The sequence below is a fragment of the Silurus aristotelis genome (genome assembly GCF_946808225.1).
Source record: "Silurus aristotelis genome assembly, chromosome: 15".
In the NCBI taxonomy this organism is placed as follows: Eukaryota; Metazoa; Chordata; class Actinopteri; order Siluriformes; family Siluridae; genus Silurus; species Silurus aristotelis.
Genome location: NC_139588.1, coordinates 23992381 through 24014668, shown reverse-complemented (window position 1 = coordinate 24014668; position 22288 = coordinate 23992381). Strand labels below are relative to the sequence as shown.

The 22288-nt window shown below is 39.6% G+C and overlaps 3 protein-coding genes across 7 annotated transcripts in view; all 3 read left to right on the top strand.

The window, feature by feature from the left end:
• Positions 1-368: 368 nt before the first annotated feature.
• Positions 369-8254, top strand: LOC310737916 (uncharacterized protein; the record flags this gene model as incomplete). Of its 3 annotated transcripts, none has more annotated exons than XM_083562681.1 (6): positions 369-426; positions 780-854; positions 5787-5901; positions 6040-6147; positions 6225-6341; positions 7092-8254. In XM_083562681.1, the coding sequence occupies 5 exons, from the start codon at positions 789-791 to the stop codon at positions 8141-8143; spliced, it is 1458 nt and encodes a 485-aa protein (XP_083418807.1). In that variant the 3' UTR covers positions 8144-8254. The 3 variants fall into 3 exon arrangements, with proteins under 3 accessions (XP_083418807.1, XP_083418805.1, XP_083418806.1); XM_083562679.1 differs by lacking the exon at positions 369-426 and adding an exon at positions 2292-5678 and having other exon boundaries at positions 768-854; XM_083562680.1 differs by lacking the exons at positions 369-426; positions 780-854 and adding an exon at positions 1698-1766.
• A 3182-nt stretch (positions 8255-11436) lies between these two features.
• On the top strand, positions 11437-20515 carry ahsa1a (AHA1, activator of heat shock protein ATPase homolog 1a). The gene is made up of 9 exons (XM_083562757.1): positions 11437-11697; positions 15989-16179; positions 16268-16350; positions 16788-16905; positions 17007-17092; positions 17229-17354; positions 17767-17868; positions 19299-19350; positions 19945-20515. Exons 1-9 carry the CDS (start codon positions 11618-11620, stop codon positions 20115-20117), a joined length of 1011 nt encoding a protein of 336 aa, XP_083418883.1. The 5' UTR covers positions 11437-11617; the 3' UTR covers positions 20118-20515.
• Positions 20516-21379: 864 nt separating this feature from the next.
• The window catches only part of sel1l (SEL1L adaptor subunit of SYVN1 ubiquitin ligase), a 13689-nt gene continuing 12780 nt past the window's right edge, over positions 21380-22288 (top strand). The window contains exons 1-2 of one of the 3 annotated variants that reach the window (XM_083561799.1): positions 21390-21700; positions 21742-22005. In XM_083561799.1, the coding sequence (XP_083417925.1) occupies positions 21903-22005 (103 nt within the window). In that variant the 5' untranslated portion in view covers positions 21390-21700; positions 21742-21902. Of the gene's footprint in view, positions 22006-22288 lie in introns of all 3 variants that reach the window. The other 2 variants (XM_083561800.1, XM_083561798.1) reach the window with 2 other exon arrangements.

Here is a 22288-nt window from a genome sequence, read left to right as displayed (position 1 = left end):
GACAGTACACCAACTATTTGCAAGACTTAACACTAATGTTAAAATGGAGAAGAACCCAGTAGGTTCTCACTGTGTGAGACTTTATCTCAATATTGGTAAATAACTGCAGAGATTTTTCCAGTGTCTTGTTCCTCCTCCCTCTATCCCCACCCTGTGTCTGAGTTCTTGGTGGTCAGTAACGTGAGTTTTACTGATCTGATATTAATACCAGACTCCTCCAGCAGGCGGCGCTTTAACATTAATATCTCTTTAAGCAGAGGGAGGAGCTGCAGGTTTTTTTTTTTTGTCCATTTCTGAGTGAACAGGTTTCTCACAGACCTGATCATCTTTAGGGTGAAAAATCTTTCTGAAAGTGTTTTACAGTCGCAGATTTCACCGAGTGTCTGTATTTCAGGATCTTCACTGCGTTCTCCTGTCATTCCTGAGGTAAGTTCATCCAGCTGAGCTGTTCTGCTAACAGTTAGAGGCTAAATCCTGAATGTCTTCCTGTTCACTTCGAAGTGCACTACATGACGGGAGAGATAGAGTGGTGTAGTCACCCTGTGTAGTTCACTACCTAGTGAAAGAGGAGAGATTTGGGATTGGGTCTCAGTAACCCTGGTGGAGCTGCTAACCCGTAAACACAGGGTATTTTATAAACTGGATTTATTTACTGATTTATTTTACACTTTACAAGATTAATTTAATCGATATTACTAGGATATTTTATCTAATTAAAGGAATGTGATGATTTTCATTCATAATGAAATCTTCATGTATGATTTGAGCTCCTTTTCCAGGACCTTCTAATGGAGTCAGCAGAGGTCCACCCATGTTCCTGCAGAGAAGCTCCACATACTCCTGCTGTCTCACAGGTAACACCTGGTACCTACACTCAGGGGTGTGCGATATCGACCAAAAAATTATATCTCCATATTTACATTTTTTTGATTTGATCGATAACGATAATTAGATGCTATTCAGCAGAGGGCGCTGTTGTGCTGGTAAATTGAGGAGGTCAGTGGACAGCTGCCTCCTAAAGTTCTTGATATTCTTCATATTCTCTGTGAGGGACACAAACTAATCTTCTTCCAATAAGTAAAAATTTTCTAGACCTTTTATGGGCATTTTTTTTATTTCAAATGGTTAAAATTAAACAGTCAGTTACAATAATGAGAAACAGAGAACAGTATTTTATAATATTACAACATAAAGAAATATATTTGAACAGATTGTCGTATGATATTGATCGATTATACGAAATGATATAAATGTTTACATTTTCTTCATCAGATGATGTGAGTTCACTCCGTAGACTTGTTTTGTTTGGGTTTTGTGATCTTCTCCATAAGGTCAAATCGCACATCGTTAAAACTGACGGTATTATTGTAGACGATATTTATCGTACACCCCTGCCTACACTGTACGTGAGCGTAAAAGATGTGCCAATTTTTCACCACCTCATTGCATTCCACATTTCCACATGTTATAATAACCTCCATTCTTCTGGGAAGATGTTTTTTTAGGTTCATCTCTGAACTAGCAGTGACTCAAAGTCTCATCCCACTCGTTCTTGTTTGGTCTCTCCGATATGGATCCAGGAATATCAGTCACACAGACACCAGGACGTGTATGAAAGATATCCAGTTTATTGATGAACAGAATGCATGTACAGACCTCCATGACGACTATGGGAGCGTTGAGTTACTTTTCAGAACATGGCCGTACTGTTCTTGGTCCCAGCAAGACAATATGCAAGGAAATATAAGAAGTCGCACACACACTGGGTAAACTGCTCCCGCTGGAATGACTTGGATAAGTGATTGGGAATATTAGCTAACAGTGCCTTCTTTAATTCTGAAAGAATAACGCTCGATTAAAATAATCAATCAGGGGACCAGGTGAGTATTCAGCAGGTTTCAGGGGCACGGATCCTACACATTTTGGAAAAGTATGGAATTTGATTTAAATGATCTCCATGTCTGGATGAGTATTGGGCGGGGGGTCGTTTTCATACTAATGCCGTATTCGTTATTCGAAAAATGCAAAATTAAGAATTTGTAACAAATATTTGATATAAAACTAAAGCTACATCTGCACTTATCCGGATACATTTAAAAACGTTTTTTGAAAATGGCTAAAACGTCTGAAAACACTCACGTCCCTGTACTGAGCATGAGCTGAAGGTATGACGATTCAACCCGCATCATTTCCTCCTGGTGTTTATTTACTGTCTGGCTTTTTGAAACGTCGTGACTGTGACTAAAAAAGTAATAGTTTTCACAGTCTGAGGTTTTCAAATGTATCCACAGTCACCACCATTTAACAAAAGCAAAGAGGTCAGAGCCTCCCATTGGATAATTACTGCATGGATGATTATGTTTTAGCTGGCAACAAGTTATTTAACCCCAACTGATGCAGTAAGTAGCTTCTCTTTCTTAAACAACCATGTCGGAAGACATGTGCTGTGGTCGTGGAAAAGACGTTAATCTGTTTCAGAAGGGTAAAATTATTAGCCTGCACCAAGCAAAGAAAACATCTAAGGACATTGCTGAAACTGGGTTAAGAACTGTCCAACGCATTATTAAAAACTGGAAGGACAGTGAGGAACCGCCGTCTTCGAGGAAGAAATGTGGTCGAAAAAAGTCTTAACTTAAACTTTTGGTGAAATTAAATTATAAAAAAAATACTCAGTAGAACTCACGGCTATGTTTAATAGTGAAATTAAGAGCATTTCCACACACAATGTGAAGGGGACTCAAGGGATTGGGACTAAACAGCTGTGTAGCCTTAAGTCTTATCAGTGAGGATAATCGGGAAAAAGGCTTTAATTAGCTAGGGAGCATAAAGACTGGACTCTGGAGAAGTAGAAGGTCATGTGGTCTGATGAGTCCAGATTAACCCTGTTCCAGAGTGCTGGTGCATCAGGGTAAGAAGAGAGGCAGATGAACTGATACACCCATCATGACTATGCCTGCTGTACGAGCCTGTGGGGGCAGCACTGTGATCTGGGGATGCTGCAGTCAGTCAGGTCTCGTTCAGCAATGTTATGTGCCCTAAAAATGAGGTCAGCTGACTAGCTGAATATACTGAAGAAAATAATGAAGGTTACTCCATCAATGGATTCCAAGATGACAATGTGTGAGGATTTATTCGGCTTAAATTGTGAAAGAGTTCAGGTTCAGGGAGCATGATGGTGAGATTGAACACCACAGAGTCCAGACCTTAACCCTTTTAAGAATCTTTGGGATGTGCTGGAGACGACTGAATGCAGACTTTCCCGTCATTAATACAACATCTTGGTGAAAATTTACTGCAACTCTGGACGGGAATAAATGTTGTGACATTGCAGAAGCTCATCAAAACGATGCCGCGGCGAATGCGTGCCGTAATCGAAGCTAAAGGAGTGTGGGACTTTATTTTTGGACGAGCAGTATGTATCAGAGATTGTAAAGAACGCATGTTGTAGTTGCACCTTAAAATTATTTGATGTTAAATATGGTCTTAAAATTCTTTAGCGAAGTTTGCATATGGACAAGAAAATCTACCAGAGACTTCAAGAGGAAGAAAACATGAGAGGAACCAGGCTCAAAAGGGAACCTCATCCTCAACACTGAATGTCCATTTATTGCAGTTCATCATTGGTAAGGTGTGCAGTGATTGGCAGTTAAATGCAGCCTGTGGTCCTGAACCATTGTAGCAGAGTGTTGACACCATCCATAGCTCCACAGAGTGACCTCCAAACGAAGAGTACTTCATCCATTATTAGCAGATCTGAAGAGAGGAAAGGGACCGTAACACTGGTCACTGGTACCTCAGGAGCAGAGAGAGAGAGAGAGAGAGGTTGACAGGATGAGAGAAATATGAATTATTAAGCATTCTCCTTGTTCCATAAATGTTTATAGACACTGCACAGTGTGAGCAAGGTGTAAGTAGGGACTCTGGCAAGACTCGCTCTGGCAGCTAATTTAAAGGGAGAGTCAGAAGGTAACAGACATGAGGGATCTCTGAGATAAGAGACGCCACCACACCACTGTCAACAAACCTGAGTGAACGCGAGAGTGGGGGGACGACGGCATACGGTTATTCTAGTTTACCAAAACACTCTATATCCATGATCCCTCCAGATCAGTTCCTTTATCTCACAAACACCTACCGACTAAAGGCTTGAATAAGCAAATGTGTTTTTAGTCTAGACTTGAACACCGAGACTGTCTCTGAGTCCCGAACACTAGTTGGAAGACTGTGGGGCTTTGTAAGATAAATGATCTGCCCCCTGCTGTAGTTTTCATAACAAACAGCCTGCACCTTTTTATTAAAAATAGATGTGGGGGATCATAATGGTACAAAATCTCGCTCAGATGCAGTGCTTTATCGGTCAGTAGTAGCAGTATTTTGTAATCGATGTAAGATTTAATTGATCGACTGATTAAAACAGGTGTAATGTGATCACATTTTCTGGTTTTGGTAAGGACTCTTACTGCTGCATTTTGCACTTAATGAATCACAGGTTTTGTATGTGATGGTACGAGTCTGTATTCCCTTGGTCTTTTGGTGTAGTAGATCAGCAGTAGTGGCTAAATTCATTTGTCTTATGGCTCTAGCTACAGGACAATTACCTGTCCAGCCTGGTGGGAGAAAAGAATAAGCAACATTACCACATTGTTCCTGGAGCCGTTATTGTGCAAAGGGGCATTGTCATGCTGGAACAGATTTCAGTTTCCTAGTTCCTACTTCCTACTTCTGGTAAAGAACCACATTTAGCTGGAAAAGTCATGTGTCCCAACACCTTTGGCCAAATTGTGTATAGTGTTGATTTGCTACTTGTGCAAAATTTCCTGAAGGTCTAAATAATGGTGACCACTTTCATTCATAAATCATGTGCCTGACTTCATTAAATTAAAATAATTTTATTAAAATCGTTACAACCCCAATTCCGAGAATGTTGTGACGGTGCACAATGTGAAACAGAATGCAATGATTTCCAAGTGTCATAAATCCATATTCTATTCAATAAAAAAAATTTATCTAATGTTTTGAGTAAGAATATATAAAATTTTTATTGAAAAAAGGGTAATTTTGAATTTGATGGCTTCAAGAGATCTCACAAAAGAGGGCCATGTTTACCACTGTGAAGCGTTACACTTTTTATACAAATCCGGGAGTTGAGGAGACCAGTTGCTAAAGGTTTGGTATAGGAATGTTGTCTCATATGTGTCTGATACAGGATTCTAGCTGCTCAACAGTTCTGGGTGTCCTTTGTTGTGTTTTTCATTTCATAATGCACCAAATATTTTTAATTGGTGAAAGGTCTAGACTGCAGGCAGGCCAGTTCAGTCCCTGGGACTCTTCCACTATGAAGTCTTGAAACTGTAATAGATGCAGTTTGCAGTTAGCATTGTTTAAATATGCAATGGAAGTGATTTTTGCTCTAAAACCTGTATATACTTTCAGCATTGATGGAGCTTTTTAAAATGTGCAAGCCGCCTATTCCACAGGAACTAATGACAAGCCTAACGGTCCCTCTCCTCTTTGTGGTGTCCATGGTTTGCTAAAAGAAATACAAATTTTGGATCTGACCACAGAACAGTTTTCCACTTTGTCTCTGTTAATTTGAAATGAGCTTTGGCTCAGAGGGGATGGAGGTCTTTCTGGATCATGTTCACGCATGCCTTCTTCTTTGCACAATAGCTCTTAATGTGAGTGACATAGCAAACTGTGTACACAGACTATGATTTCTGGATGTGTTATTGAGCCCATGCAGTGACTTCCATTATTACTCACACTAGTTTTGTTCTGATGCACAGACGGAAACTTCTGCAGATTCAGATGGAGGAATATCAGGCTCTGTGTATCTCATCAACACTGTGGATGAACAAACACACGTAAAGAAGGCTGAACCTGACGATGAAGGCTATGTCTGTAAGTCAAAAGGACAAATACAAACCTGTGTCACTGCTTATCCTGGTCATGGTCATGGTGGATTCAAAGCTTATCTCAGCAACACGGCTTCAGATCACTGATTTCCAGATTGTGCGATTTGTATGCTTTTAAATTTAGATGGTGAAATTCCAGGTGAAGAAACACCAGACCCTGAGGGACACATTAACCTCGTGGATGAACAGAAATATTTAAAAAAAGAAGAACCTGAAAATGAAGACTATCTCTGTAAGACAGCAGAGTGTATTCCTCCTACTGTTCTTTAGACGTTTACATGAGTTTAGATGTACTTGGTTGAATTTCAGGTGGAGAAACATCAGGCTCTATGGACACCATAGACCTAATGAGTGAATTTCATATCAAACTTATAAAAGAGGAAGAGTCTGAAGAAGAAGACTTTCCCTGCACAACACCAGAGTGGGGTAAAGTATCACTGACACTGTTGCACTTCTATTCTTTCTATTTCTTTATATCTCATTGTGAGTGAAGATAAATGTTTTGATTGTTACCTTGTTGTATCTGCTAAAACCACATGTTCAGTGCACAAATTGCAAGACTAGCTTGGGTCATCTTGGGTTATCAGCAAACTTGACAATGGTGGTAGAGATGGAAGTGGCCACACAATGTCATAAGTGTACAATGAGTACAGAGGGGGCTAAAAACATAATCCCTGGGGGCCTCAAGTGCTGAGGGTGTCTGTCCATCCTTTCTGCTTGTGGTCTGTTTGACAGAAAGTTCCACTGAGATGGGCTAAGTAACAGGTCCTTCCACTTATTTCCAGTTTATTGTGCAGTAAAAGTTGCCATGGGTAAAGTGTTGTCTGATCGGTGGCGATGGGGGTAGGGGTCTTTTGTCGTGAGTAAGGAGTTGCAGGACATTTGGTGTTGATGTGGAATGTGCTACTCAAAATAGTTTTTAGCTGTTTTGACCCACCTTGTCAATGTGTTTCTGTTTCAAGACGCATTAGAACTTGTACCTGGCCCTGACCACTTACAATCTGATTGAGAAGACACATGATAATACTAGCAGTAAATGGGACCGTTGGCCACTTGTTCTTCCTGGGGATCCATCACAGCCCTAAGGCCTTCTTCACGTCTGTTGTTAGTTTGATCTGGTAATTTAGAGTGGTTAAAAACTCAAACCCTTTCTCGCTTGTAATACTTTTATCACAGGCTGCCACTCCAAGGAATATGAGAGACTGATAAATTCAGGAGAGACGATGTATCAGAATGTTCTGCCAGCAAGTAGCCCCAGTATTGAGCAAGACATCTACCAGTGCTTTCATTGTGAGAAGAGTTTTACTGGCCAGAAGAATCTCAAAAGACACCTGCGCATTCACACAGGAGAGAAACGCCATCACTGCTCAGAGTGTGAGAAGAGTTTTGTTCGACAGAGCGATCTCCAGATACACCTGCGCAGTCACACAGGTGAGAGGCCACATCACTGCTCAGAGTGTGGGAAAGGTTTCGCCCAGCACAGCAATCTCCAAAGACACCAGCGCATTCATAATGGAGAAAAACCCTATCACTGCTCAGAGTGTGGGAAGAGATTTAAACAACAGAGTCACCTCCAGACTCACCAGCACATTCACACAGGAGAGAGACCGTATTACTGCTCAGAGTGTGGGAAGAGTTTCATTCAACAAAGTAACCTCCAGACTCACCAACGTGTTCATACCGGAGAGAAACCGTATCAGTGCTCAGAGTGTGGGAAGAGTTTCGCCAGACAGAGTATTCTCAAACAACATCAACGTGTCCACACAGGAGAGAAGCCCTATCACTGTTCAGATTGTGGGAAGAGTTTTATTCAACGAGGCGATCTCCAGACTCACCAGGTCATTCACACAGGAGAGAAACCGTATCACTGCTCAGACTGTGGAAAAAGTTTTGGGCATCCCAGTAGTTTTAAACGACACCAACAAGTTCACACAGGAGAGAAGCCTTATCAGTGCTCACAGTGTGGGAAGAGTTTTAATCGCCAGAGCACTTTCAAAGCGCACCAAGTCACTCACACAGGAGAAAAGCCTCATCACTGCTCACAGTGTGGAATGACGTTTGCCCATCACAGCAGTCTCCAACGACACCAACGCATTCACACAGGAGAGAAACGCTATCACTGTTCAGAGTGTGGAAAGAGTTTCGTTCAACAAAACGAGCTCCAGACTCACCAGGTCATTCACACAGGAGCGGTATATGACCTTCGAGTCATGCCGTTTGAAATCTGAACTTAAATGCACAATAATTGAACTGTGAATTTTGTGGTTTTGCAGAGAGCAATCCAAATTCTAAAATCTGTCAAATGCTATAAATGGGGATATGTATATATATATATATATATATATATATATATATATATATATATATATATATATATATATATATATATATATATATATATGATTATCTAAATGTCAAAATAACCCGATAATTCAGTCTATATCTAGAATTGTTTCCTTTTCACTCTTTAAAATGAGATACTTTGGAAACCGTCACTGGTTCAGCAAGGGTGAACAAAGACTGCCTACTGATACAGTTAACAGAGGTGCGAGTGATGGAGAGATCCAGCAGGGGGTGCTGTGAACATTAAGTCCACTGTTAAGTGTCGACAGAAGATGAGCTGCAGATGTTTGTGTGAGATCATATACCGAATAGAATAGTCCTTTCTCAAATAGATTGTGGAAGAGAATTCCAAAGATGAAGAGCAGCCCAGTTAAATGCCCTAGAGCCCACAGTGACTAAACAAAAATAAGGTACAACAGGGGAAACTGATGAGGAATATAAAGAAGTGATTCGAAGGTGCAAGAGCTGCTCGATGGAGGAGGTTCTAGTAATAATACGGGCAGCTGAGTTCTGGACCAACTAAAGATTATGAAGGAGTTTGTGAGGAAACGCAAACAGAAGAGATTTACAACAATCAATGCACGATGTATATGAAGGCCACTCGGTGCATCTGGGGACGGTTTCTCTTCAATGCCTTGGGTGGTTCCATGAAATTCCGGAGTAAGAACAGGAGCTTTGAGGATGGATTGGACTGTAGTTAAAGTCAACAGTCTGCTGTGTACAGTTTCCATTGACTCAGGACTAGTTTGCTTCTGATTACCATCAGTGTCCCCCCCCAAACATCGTTTATCTGTAATAAATAGACATTTGGTGCAACCCAGATGAGGATGGTTTCCCTCTTGAGTCTGGTTCCTCTCAAGGTATCATCCTTATGCCATCTCAGGAAGTTTTTACTTCACCACAGTCGCCACCGGCCGCTCATCAGGGACAAACCCAGACTCTTCACCTAAGAACAAGAAGAAGAAAAGGATTTTTTTTTGCGTTTTATGTAAAGTTTCAAGAATTCCTTTTAAAAGGAGAAATTCCTGACAATTCCGTATATTGAGGAAGTGAATGAATGAAGGATCGAAGGAATGAACTCATTTATGAATAAATACATTTAATGAATAAAAAATGCATGTATGCATTTAAGAAACACAAGATAGTTCACGTATGCGGAAATAAGCTGAACAGTTAATAGAACATGTTTAAAAAACACACTTACACACATCTGTATTACTCAAATGGGGTCTAACAAATGTAAACTATTAAATTCCACTTTTTCACTGATTTAACTTCATCAGTTTCATCATTTAATTTAATCACACGCAATTTAATCAGTTTAATAAAAAGTGTATTGCGTTCATTTGAATGATTTTATTTAATTTTGATATATTTTATTTATTTAAACCATTGTATTTAAAAAAAAAATTTTTTTTAATGTAACATGTTGATGTTCACAAATGTTAATAATAATAAAAGACATTCATAAAAGAAATGACAAGCAATTTTATGTTGGATTTCTTTCTCCTAACTGTACTGAAATTGAACCGAACCGTGACTTTGTGTACTGTTCTGCCCCTAGTCCTGAGTATTGTACATTCAGTGAGATGGGCAGTTTGGGATGGATCTTAAAATGAAAGCTTGTTATTATGAGGATGTTTACAATGTTGTGCTAAAACCTGAGTTAAGGTGAGTGAATTTCAAGCTGTTTGTGTAGTGGCTGAATCCCAACTGTATCCCTATATTCCATTATGAGTATAGAGATACTCACATAGAGAACTTCACAGTAGATTAGAGTGGATTCAACTTAGTCATTGTGCAGAGTACAAATACAGAGCCAATGAAATGCAGGTAGCAATGTTTATAAATAAATTTAATCTAGTCTAATAGAGGCATGGACTCCACTAGACCACTGAAGGTTTGATTCATGACGTTCCTGAGCAACTTAAGAACTTAGAAGATGGATTTGGACTATAATTAATAATCAGTGGTGGATGAATCTTGTAGTTGAGTTAAAGTAGATCGACTCTAAAAAAAAAATGTCTCCACTAAAAGTGCTTCCTTTAAACTTTCACTTGAGTAAAAGTACAAAAGTTGTTGCCTTCAAATGGATTTAAGTATCTAAAGTATTGATTAATTATAACTATATTGTTCCTATTATCATTTTAGTTACAAGATTCTTTAATCACCTCAGTTTATGTGAAAAGACTCAAATGTGACTCACAGCACACTGATCTATTAATAGAATGAGATTAATGACTCAAACACTGATTGATTTCTATTGCAATTATCATGAACCCAAAACCTTCAAATAAATGTTTGTAAACGAGGTCACGTGTGTGGTGGTGAGTTCGAGTCTGGAGATTCTTCATCATTTATTCCTCTCTAAATGTTCTGCTTGATGTTGAACTGATGCTGAACTGTATGTTGGTGATCAGTAGATACACCAAGCGCCGATCAGAACACGTGTAAAACAGAGCGTGCGCTCGATCCTGATTGGTGACTCGCTGTGTGTTTCACCAGTTACGTTTTTATCCTCGTAACTAAAAGGAACGACTGATTTCACTATATGTAGTCGAGTAAAAAGTTAAATATTTGAGTTTGAAATGTAGTGAAGTTGAAGTTTCCCCACATGGAAATACTTCAGTAAAGTAGAGATACACGAAAAAGTACAGTAATGAATAACATTTACTTCCCTTCAGTCTACTACTGATATCAACAGTGTACTCAGGAACACAGGTTGCATGAAAAAGTTCTGCATTTAATCATCACTGAACCTTAACTATGATGAAACTGTAATAATGGACATTGTGTTGAAGATGATGATGGCTTCCCTTTTGAGTCTGGTTCCTCTCAAGGTTTCTTATCCATGAAGTCTCAGGAAGTTTTTCTTTCACCACAGTCGCCACTGGCTCACTTATTAGGGATTAAATTCAAATAATCAGGATGAACAGGCACTAAAATTATCCATTCTATTAAACTTTATAACCTCTTTATCTCTGTAGAGATGCTTGGAGACAATGTCCATTGTTAAAAGAGCTCAACAATAAATTGGTTTAAAATGAAAAGTGATTTCTTATGAATGTTGAAATGTTTATAGTTTGGTTATTTCTCTATTTGTTGTTATATAAGATGTGAGTGGTTTATTTTCACGTTTATTTTCTGTGCTCAGGAGCATAAATACCTCAGCTGGAGACTTTGGCTGGTTTGACTGATCTGTTTGAGAGGTTTAGTATTATAACTCGGGTGTAAAGTGGTTGATTTGGGCAGTTACTTGCGGCTGGGGTGAAATTAAAGCCGAGGTCGGAGGTGAGGAGGTGAGGCGGAGTCAGCAGCAGCGCTGCCCGAGGAGCAGTGACAGACTGAGGGAGGGAGTCATGGCGAAGTGGGGACACGGAGATCCGCGCTGGATCGTGGAGGAAAGAGCGGACGCTACAAATGTGAACAACTGGCACTGGTGGGGGTTTAATCCTGGTGTGTTAGTGTGAACACGTTTACTAAAAATATCTGCAGTTTATTCATCAAATGTTACTAATTACCAGATATAAAGTGTGTGTGTGTGTGTGTGTGTGTGTGTGTGTGTGTGTGTGTGTGAATGCCAAGACAGCTCTTATGCAGCATGCATGTGTGTGTATGTGTATGTGTGTGTGTGTGTGTGTGTGTGTGTGTTTATTACACTAACAAAAAGTTTTTTATATTTATAATTTATAACATTCTTGTATATATATACATTCTTGTATAACATATCTTATATATATATATATATATATATATATATATATATATATATATATATATATATATATATATATATATATGTGTGTGTGTGTGTGTGTGTGTGTGTGTGTGTGTGTGTGTGTGTGTATACAGTATATACACATATACAGAAGTATTGAACATGTCACCATTTTTCTCAGTAAATATGTTTTAAAGCTGCTATTAACATGAAATTTTCACCAGATGTTGGTAACAACCAAAGAATTGCAAAGAAATCAAACAGAGATGTCCATAAATGTAATGTGTAAAAATGTGGCATGACACAGGGGAAAAACATTGAACACGCTACTGAAATGCATTTAATACTTTGTACAAAAGCCTTTGGTAAAGACGGCTTTAAGATGCCTCCTGCATGAAGAAACTGGTTACTTGCATTGTTCAGGTTTGATTATGGCTCGTTCTTCCACACAAAAACTTTAGTTCTCTCTGTAGATTTTCGACTGGATTACAGTCAGGTGATTGGCTGGACCATTCTAGGAGCTTTATTTTTTTTTTTCTCTGAAACCAATTGATGTGCACCCACGTTTCATCTTCATCGTCCTGGTAGACGGCAGCAGATTTTTTATCAAGAATGTCTCGGTACATTTTTCCATTCATCTTCCCTTCAATTATATGAAGTTTGCCAGTACCGTATGCTGGAAAACAGCCCCACACCATGATGTTCCCACCTCCAAACTTCAAGTCAAGTCAAGTCAAGTTTATTTGTATAGCGCTTTTCACAACAGACATTGTCTCAAAGCAGCTTTACAGAAAACAACAGTGAAGGTGAATGGTGTGCGTTTGGTGTTGCAGCCGTGGCGACAGTGGCAAGGAAAAACTCCCTTAGATGATATGAGGAAGAAACCTTGAGAGGAACCAGACTCAAAGGGGAACCCATCCTCATATGGGTGACATCAAAAGTTTGGTCATAAATCTTTCAACAATACAGAACAATTTGTGATCATCATAGATCCAGCATCAGCTTCTCCATGCCAGGGCCTTTAAACACTCGGCATCTACTTCTCCATGATCATCCATAGGTCCATAATCTTCACGAGGTGGGACGTGACTGGAGCTGGCCAAACCTCAGGATGCCTCGGGATGGGGAGAGAAAGAGAAGCAGTGGAGAGGAATTAGCGTAGCTGCTGTTCATGATATTAACAGCACAAGTTGATAATGTGCATGTGATCAGATGTTCTGGAGCACAAGGTTATGATGTGATGTGTGTGATGTGTGTTATGTGTAGGCTTTGCTAAAAAGATATGTTTTTAATCTGCACTTAAACTGGGAGAGTGTATCTGAACCCCGAACACTGTCAGGAAGACTATTCCAGAGTTTAGGAGCTAAATGTGAAAATGCTCTACCGCCTTTAGTGGACTTTGCTATTCTAGGAACTACTAGAAGCCCAGAGTTTTGAGATCTCAGGGAGCGTGACGGATTGTAGCGTGTTAAGAGACTGGATAGATACATGGGAGCCAAACCATTTAGTGCTTTATAAGTGAGTAGCAGTAGTTTGTAGTCTATTCGAAACTTGATAGGAAGCCAATGTAGGGACGATAAGATTGGGGTTATATGATCGTATTTTCTTGACCTAGTAAGAACTCTTGCTGCTGCATTCTGAACTAACTGAAGCTTGTTTATTAATGATGCAGGACATCCACCTAGTAATGCATTACAGTAGTCTATTCTAGAGGTCATAAACGCATGGACGAGCTTCTCTGCATCAGATATAGATAACATATTTCTTAGCTTAGAAATATTTCTAAGGTGAAAGAAGGCTGTTTTTGTAACTTGATTGATGTGATTTTTGAAAGATAAGTTGCTGTCTAAAATAACTCCCAGGTCTTTTACCGTTGAACTAGTAGTTACAGAACAACCGTCTAAATGCAGGCTGAGATGCTGGAGCTTCTGTGTACTATTTTTTGGGCCGATGAGCAAAATCTCCGTTTTATCAGAATTTAATAGCAGAAAGTTATGGGTCATCCAATCTCTTATTTCTTCAACACACTCAGTTATGCGAGCTAATTGAGCTGTATCGCCTGGTTTAGATGAAATATATAGCTGGGTATCATCAGCATAACAATGGAAGCTAATTCCATGCCTTCTAATAATATTTCCTAATGGAAGCATGTATATTGTAAAAAGCAGGGGTCCCAGAACTGACCCTTGTGGCACGCCATAATTTACTAGCATTATCCTGGATAGCTCTCCATTTAAATCTACGAAATGGTAACGATTGGACAGGTAGGATTTAAACCAGCTTAATGCCTGTCCCTGAATACCGATGTAATTCTGTAAGCGATCGAGGAGAAGATCATGATCTATAGTGTCGAACGCAGCACTAAGATCTAGTAAAACTAATAGGGAGATGTAGCCTTGGTCTGAAGCTAAAAACATGTCGTTAGTGATTTTAACTAGAGCAGTTTCTGTGCTATGATGGGGCCTAAAACCTGACTGAAACTCTTCAAAGATATTGTTCTCCTGCAAGTGGTTACATAGCTGGGCAGCGACAATCTTTTCTAAAATCTTAGACATAAATGGGAGATTTGAAATTGGTCTGTAATTCGATAGCGTGCTTGGATCCAGATTAGGTTTTTTAATGAGGGGCTTAATAACTGCTAACTTGAGGGATTTAGGGACATGACCTAACAATAGTGAGGAGACTTCACTGTTGGTCTGGTGGTTTTGGGGTGATGTTCAGTGCCTTTTGTCTTCCAAACATGGTGTGTATTATGGCATCCAAAGAGTTCAATTTTGCTCTCATCTGACCAGACTTTATTCTCCGAGTATTTCACAGGTTTGTCCAAATGTTGTGCAGCAAACGTTAAATGAGCTTCAACATGCTTTTTCTTCAGAAATGAAGTCTTGGTGGTGAAATGCATTAATTATTGTTTCCTTTGAAACAATTGTACCTGACAATTTCTTTCTGAAAATTTCCACAAGTGGTCCGTGACTCTTGGACAACTCTTCTGATGTAACTGTTTTTACTCTTCTGTCTGAAATCTTGTGAGGAGCACCTGGTCATATCACCTAGACAGTTTATGGTAAACTTATGTTCTTTCCACTTCAGGATTATGGCCCCAGTGCTCACTAGAACATTCAGAAGTGTAGAAATTATTCTGTAACCAATGCTATCAGTATGTTTTGCAACAATAATGTTGTGAAGGTCTCGAGAGCGCTCTTTGCTTTTACCCATCATAAAGTGTTTCTTGTGTGACACCTTGGTAATGTCAATAGTAGCACCTTTAGGAATATATTTACTGAGAAAAATTATTCGGGTGTAAAAAAGCATCCAGTCAGAATGTCTCCTCAGGATGTAAATCAGATGTTTAGGAATCAAATCCTCCTCAGTGTCCTCGTATTTATGCTTTATAACCATTTTATTCAGTTTCAGTAAAGCTCGGTATGTTGAGCGATCTCCTCCCCCCGCTGTACACCCGCCGTCCCCATGCTAGCCAGAGAAGCCTCTGGAATTCTGTTCCTCTGTTCCTGGAGGCCATTAATAGAAACGTGTCATGTGGAGACAGGAGAAGCAGATGGTCAGATAGTTGAGTACAGAGCATGAGATGAGGAGAACTCTGTGTCCCCCAGGATTTCTGTATATTCAGAAACATGTTTCATGTAGAAGGTCGTTCTTCATACCAAGAACTCTGATAAACACACTGCAGTGTTTTAATCCTCTTACACCACAGTTACAAAACAATACATCATACTTTTATCACATCATCTTTGCCATCTGCAGTTACTTCCTATTCTTATTTATATTATAGCAGCTATAAACGGCTGTTCCTTTACGTCCTCAAAAAGTGAGCTGTTGCTATAGAAACAGCAGGGAATTATAATCAAGAGAATTAATCAACACCTTCTGAACACAACATCTACACCTCCAGATTCTCTTTGGAGGAGTTCTTCTTTGGCATCGTTTCATGCGGGGTCTCAAAACTTCTAGAATTGACTGATTTCAGTTATTTCATTATTAAACCTCAATACAGGACAGAACGTGATGTCTCATCCTGGTCCCAGGAGATCCTGAATGATCTTCTCCTTAGAGTCCATGTGGAAAATGAAGATGGTTTTTGCCAAATCACGGACGTTTCTAAGATTGAGGGCGAGGCATCAATTAACAACCGTAAAGGCAAACTCATCTTCTTCTATGAGTGGACCATTACTGCTTCCTGGACCGGTATGTTCACACTGCAACACCCAGGTGATGGGATTGTACTTTGGACAGCAATATGAAACTTGATTTCTTTATCTCCGTTTTCTTTCAGGAACCTCAAAAAAAGGGATTAAGTACAAGGGGAAAGTGGAGGTGATGAACCTCTCAGATGAAAATGACATGGATGACCTGGATGTGAGTCAATAAAGGATTATAGCATCTACTTTTAAATCTGTATCATATAAGCCATTTACTGACTTGTGACTCGAGTCAGGAAAAAAGTCTGATTTAGTGAAAGATTTGTGACTTGAATCAGACTCAGTGGTAAAACAGTGGTGAAGACTCAGAGCCAATCCATGGAGACTGAGGGTCTGTAGAAATATATTGACTCTGAGGCAGTAAACATTTCTTGAGACTCAGAGTCAGTAGAAATCTAATGATTCAATGTCAGTGAAAATCTGCTTGGATTCAGAGTCAGTAAAATTCTTCTTAGACTCCGAGTCAGTAGAAATCTCTTCAGAGTCAGAGTGAAAGAGTGTGACTTGACTCAGAGTCATAAAAAAAAACTTTCACCGCTACTCATTTCACTTCACCAGCAGGAACATAAACATGATGTGTGATTCTATGTACAGATCTGCATCACAGCATGTAAAGACCAACCTACTACACCTCTAACTGCCCTCATGAAGAAGGAGGGAGAGAAGGAAGTGAAACTGGCGCTTCAGGGCTACGTGACCCACATGAAGAAGGGTGAAATACGCATTTAGAACATTTAAACCATCGCTTTTTTTTATGAATTTATTAATGCGATCTTGATTATGTGGTGTTCAATATTGGTTTAATGTTTGTAGAGTTTTCTCAGGGCATGATTCTGCCTTCAGCTCCGGGGGACAGTACACCAACTCACACTAATGTCAAAATGGAGAAGAAGAACCAAGTAGGTTCTCACTGTGTGAGACTTTATCTCACTTTATGTTAAACAATTGATTGTTAAATAACTGCAAACATTTTGGCCTCATGATGATAGAGCTTTAAGTGTATAAAGAAAACTACAATGTCTCGGTCATCCACAGAGTGGCTCCTCCACTGCTTCAAAATCACCCATCTCTGGAGTAAAAATCCCGACGGCCTCGTTTAGTCTGAGCGAGACGTTCCTCACTTCACCTGAGGAGCTTTACAGAGTCTTCCTCAACCAAGAGGTCAGAGGTTTTTTTCTCTCAGGCTTCCTCCTTTCATTCAGAAAAATTATCCTTATTTTTTTACATCTATAGTGTTCAATGAACTCTGTAAACGTGTGTATGATCATAGGGACAGAACTGTGTGTTATTACAAACATGCAACCTGATATTCTGGTTTACAAAAAATCAATATGATAATAATATTAATAAAACAAATAATATACTTTATAAGATATATAGATTTAATACAAAATATTAAATAGATGACTGACATCTACATCTAGGTTGTAGGTCTGGGCAGAGGCAAGTAGGTTTTGGGGTCAAATATCCTGCTATCAGACAAAATGTACCTTTGTCATTGCTGAGTTTTTCATTGACCTGCTGGTATTTTTGGTGGACGAGTTTCTTAAATGGTTTTGTTGAATGTTTGTAGATGGTTCAGGCGTTCACACACCTCGCTGCCTGTGTGGATGGAGTGCGAGGAGGACAGTTCCGGCTGCTGGAGGGAAATGTGCACGGGGAGTTTGGTGAACTTGTGAGGACTGAAAATACTTATTTTACCTGAAAAATTCTACCTCAAAACTTTACCTAGAATATTTCTATCACAACTCTTACTTTACCTCACACTTTTACCTCACAACTTTTGCCTCACATTTTTATCTTACGACTGTATCTCAAATATTTTCTCACAGTTTTTCACACCTAATCTTTACCTTCCACATTTCTCTCACAAATCTTTACCTCACACTTTTACCTCTCATATTTCTCTTAGAACCTTTGCCTCTGAATTTTACCTCACACATTTATTGCATAAATTTTCCCTCAAATATTTTTTTTGACAAATTATGCCTCACATAATCCTACCACAAGGTTTACCTCACATAATCCTTCCACAACGTTTACCTCACATAATCCTTTTACATTTACCTAACACATTTGCTGCATATACTTCTCTTACAACTTTTACCTCACACTTTTGCCACAAATACTTCTCGCACAGCATTCTCACGTATCTCACATATGTCTCTTACATCATTACCTCACAATTTTACCTCAAATATTTATCTCGGCTTTTACTTAACGTATTTCTCATACAAATTTTACCTCACATAGATCTTTTACATCTTTTGTCTCTCACATTTCACTAACATCTTTACCCTCACACTTTTAACTAACATTTATTTTTTTGCCTCACATGTTTACTTCACAGATATATCTTGCAACTTTTCCCTTTCAATTTCTATCTCACAATTTTCCCCAATTTTTTTTCCCCCAATTTTTGCTCCACACTTTTACCTCACATATTTGATACTTTTGCCTCACTTCTGCTCTGTGATTTTACCTCACATATTTCTCTCGCAACTTTTGCCTAATTTTTACCTCACTTATTTCTCTCATGGTTTTTGCCTTGCATTTTACCTCGTATTGTTTCACTCAGAACTTTATCGTCACAGTTATACCTCACATATTTCTCTTGCAGCTTTTGCCTCACATGTTTTACTCACATTTTTCTCATAATTTTACCTAACATATTTCTCACAACCTCTGCCTCACAATTTTACCTCAAATATTTCTCTCACACCTTTTGAATCACAGTTGTACCTAACATGCTTTTCTGACAGCTTCTACCTCACACATTTCTCTCACAACTTCTGCCTCAAACTTTTACCTCACATTTTTTCTCTCAAACATTTTACTTCACATTTTTACCTCACATTCACATTTTACTCACTAGTTTTACTCAGTAACTCTGCCTTACAATTTTACCTCGCATATTTCTCTGATTAATTTTGTGGCCCAATTTTACTTCACGTATTTCTCTCACAATATTTGCCTCACATATTTCGCTAAAACATTTTTTTTCAGACATATACCTTTCTTTTAGTTGAGTCAAACGTTTAACTCAAATCTCGATTTTCAGATGTATTATTTTATTTATATTTTTTTCAATCTTTTTCTTCACAGGTCCCAAACCAGAAGGTTGTCATGAGGTGGAGGTTTTCATCTTGGCCTGCAGGTGTGTGTACGCAAGAAAATGTATTAGTGTACCGGTTGGGGCAAAAGTTTGTACACCTTGCAGTGGAATTATAATAGGCCGAGGGGGGATTCATGGAAATGGCTTTGTGCATAGTAATGCTGGAACAGGTTTGGGTCTTCTAGTTCAAGTGAATTACATGCTACCACATCCAAAGACGTCCTACACACTTGTGTGCCTTCAACCTTGTGGGAAAAGTTTGGGAGGAACCATATGGCTGGAATAGTTTAGGGCATATAGTGTATAACTATAAAAATGCCTTTTAATATGAGATATTTTCCATGTTTAAAGCTTATCATTAAGATTGAAGTGATTTCGGTTTAAAATATTAGATTTAACTTTGTTTATTTGTAAAAACTGCAAAAATGGAATGATAGAAGACCCTTCTAACGCCCCAATATAAAAAATCGTGAGGTAAAAACTTTGCACAGAATTGTAGAATCTGTGCTCTTGCTGTATTTTTGAGGAAGAGTTTAATCTAATTCATGGTTTTATGCATCTGAAAGAGAAGATGCAGCTTTCCACGGATTACGTTTTAGTCGTTATGATGTGTTATTTGTTGTATGATTTTTTCAGGACACTTCTCCACGGTCACGCTACACTTCACAGCCCGAGGCGGTGAGACGGAAGTGTCGCTGGAGGCTAAAGGCGTTCCCTGCAGTGAGGAGGAGAGAATGAAGCAGGGATGGCAGAGATATTACTTTGATGCCATTAAACAAACTTTCGGTTATGGAGCTCGGATCTGCTGAGCCGCAGCTTTACCTGTGACACTTGAGACTCCTATAAATATCGGAAAAGAAAAAAAAAACGTGTTGCACAAGCCGCAGCATTGAAACGTTGACAGGTTACATGCGTGCATTAGTACGATTTGGTACAACTACACACACACCAAGTGTACCGGGTCACTAGGTAACCATTTAAATCAGTTCATTGGTAAACTGATGGTTTGTTTCACAACCACTTTTACTTCCATTGCAGCAATTGAGTTATTCAATTAACAATTTCAACATCAAATAAATGTACAGCTCAATTTTCGGGTGTGCAAAAGTATTGAGTATGAATACAAGGATTCTGACCACTCTGATCCATCCAGGATGTCTAAGTTTTCTTTTGTACACATTATGCACAAATAAATATATAACATTTACATCTGTAAATGTATTTCTTTCTCCACATCTCAAAACACAGTTCAGGTCTTTTTACCCTGTGAAACGCAGTTCAAATGCAGAAATGAGTTGAGCAAAAATATCAGGATTTTTGATTCCACACAGGATTTTGGTGTTTAAATATACTGAGCTCGAAAACAGCACCAAATCAGTCAGGGTTCATAACAAGTGTATATTTGCATTGTACTGCACCCTGTAGGACAGGCAGAGCTAATAATAATAAAGGGGTACAGGTAGAGGGGGGCCAATACTTTAAACAGGACCCGTTTACCTACTGCACCAATGTGAACCAGTTTAGCTGTTTATTAACACACAAACAATATTATTCATAAAGAGAGACAAACAGTCAGACAGACAGAGAGAGACAGACTGAGAGACATGTTTGTTTGTTAATTAACAGCTAAACTGGTTCGGAGAGAGAGAAAGAGAGACAAAGAAAGATAAAGACAGAGAGCATGTGAAAAGAGTCAGGCAGAGGACAGACAGACAGACTGAGACGGGGGGATTCACTGAGGCGCCAGTGAGCTGATTTGTTTACTGCAGGTGTCGCGCACGTCACCAGGATGTGTGTGTGCGTCTCTGATTGGACAGAAGTCGCCTTCGTGAACGTCTCCTATTTGCTGACTTATTTGTCGTTGCACTCCGCCATTAGTGGAACAGTAAAACCCGGAAACGAGTTATAAAACCTAACCACATTCTGCCTGACCCCGCCTCTTGCATTCTGATAGGTCAGTATTCTCCATGTTCTGCTATCTGATTGGATGAGAGTCTTCCTCTCTCTCTGGACATCCAATAGTAGCGAGGTTTTTTCGGAGTACGGGTGGAGGAACCGCCTACGACCGGCCAGTAGGGATCAGATCCGAGCTTTGTACCAGCGAGCGGTTCGGCGGGGTGAACTCTGGGCTCGGGTTTAAGCGGAACCGCGTGAAGTCCTTTGTGGAGAAGTTAATCCGGAATGAAGTTTGTCCTTTAATGTGCTCTGACTGAAGCCTGGGGGGGGGGTCTGATAGACCGGAAACGGAACTTGTGCGAGCTTCATGCTAATGTTTAGTTAGCGTGCTAGTATTGTTTTTGCGAACTAGCTGCACTTGACACTAGCTAGCTAGCTAGCTGTGTGTGTGTGTGTGTGTGTGTGTGTGTGTGTGTGTGTGTGAGTGAGTGAGTGAGTGAGTGAGTGAGTGAGTGAGTGAGTGAGTGAGTGAGTGAGAGATGTTTTGAGCCCTGGACTGCAGTCTTGCTAGCTGATTAGCTGTGTGTGTGTGTGTGTGTGTGTGTGTGTGTGTGTGTGTGTGTGTGTGTGTGAGTGAGTGAGCTGAGTGATGTTCTAGTCAGTCAGCTGGTTATCTTTATCTCAGTCTTATTGTCCTGATGGGAAAAGGAAGCAGGATGTATTTCACACGTAAGACCTGCTGCGTCTCCTTCCTGCTGCTCTTCTCCATCTTCTCCATGCTCAGCCTGACACTGACAGCTGGTGAGAAAATCACGCACATGCACCCCCATATGCACATGCACCCTCATACACACATGCACCCTCATATATATACACACGCACCCTCATACACGCACACGCACCCTCATACACACACACGCACCCTCATATACACACACGCACCCTCATACACACACATGCACCCTCATATACACACACGCACGCACACTCATACACACACACACACACACACACACACATGCACCCTCATATATATATACACACGCACCCTCATGATATGAAATAAATATAAATTGTGTTGCTT

Coding starts and splice junctions, on each gene's coding strand:
- ahsa1a (XM_083562757.1), top strand. CDS start 11,618: ATGGCGAAGTGGGGACACGGAGATCCGCGCTGGATCGTGGAGGAAAGA. Junction 11,698..15,988: donor AATGTGAACAACTGGCACTG/GTGGGGGTTTAA, acceptor ACCTCAATACAG/GACAGAACGTGATGTCTCAT. Junction 16,906..17,006: donor CGTGACCCACATGAAGAAGG/GTGAAATACGCA, acceptor TAATGTTTGTAG/AGTTTTCTCAGGGCATGATT.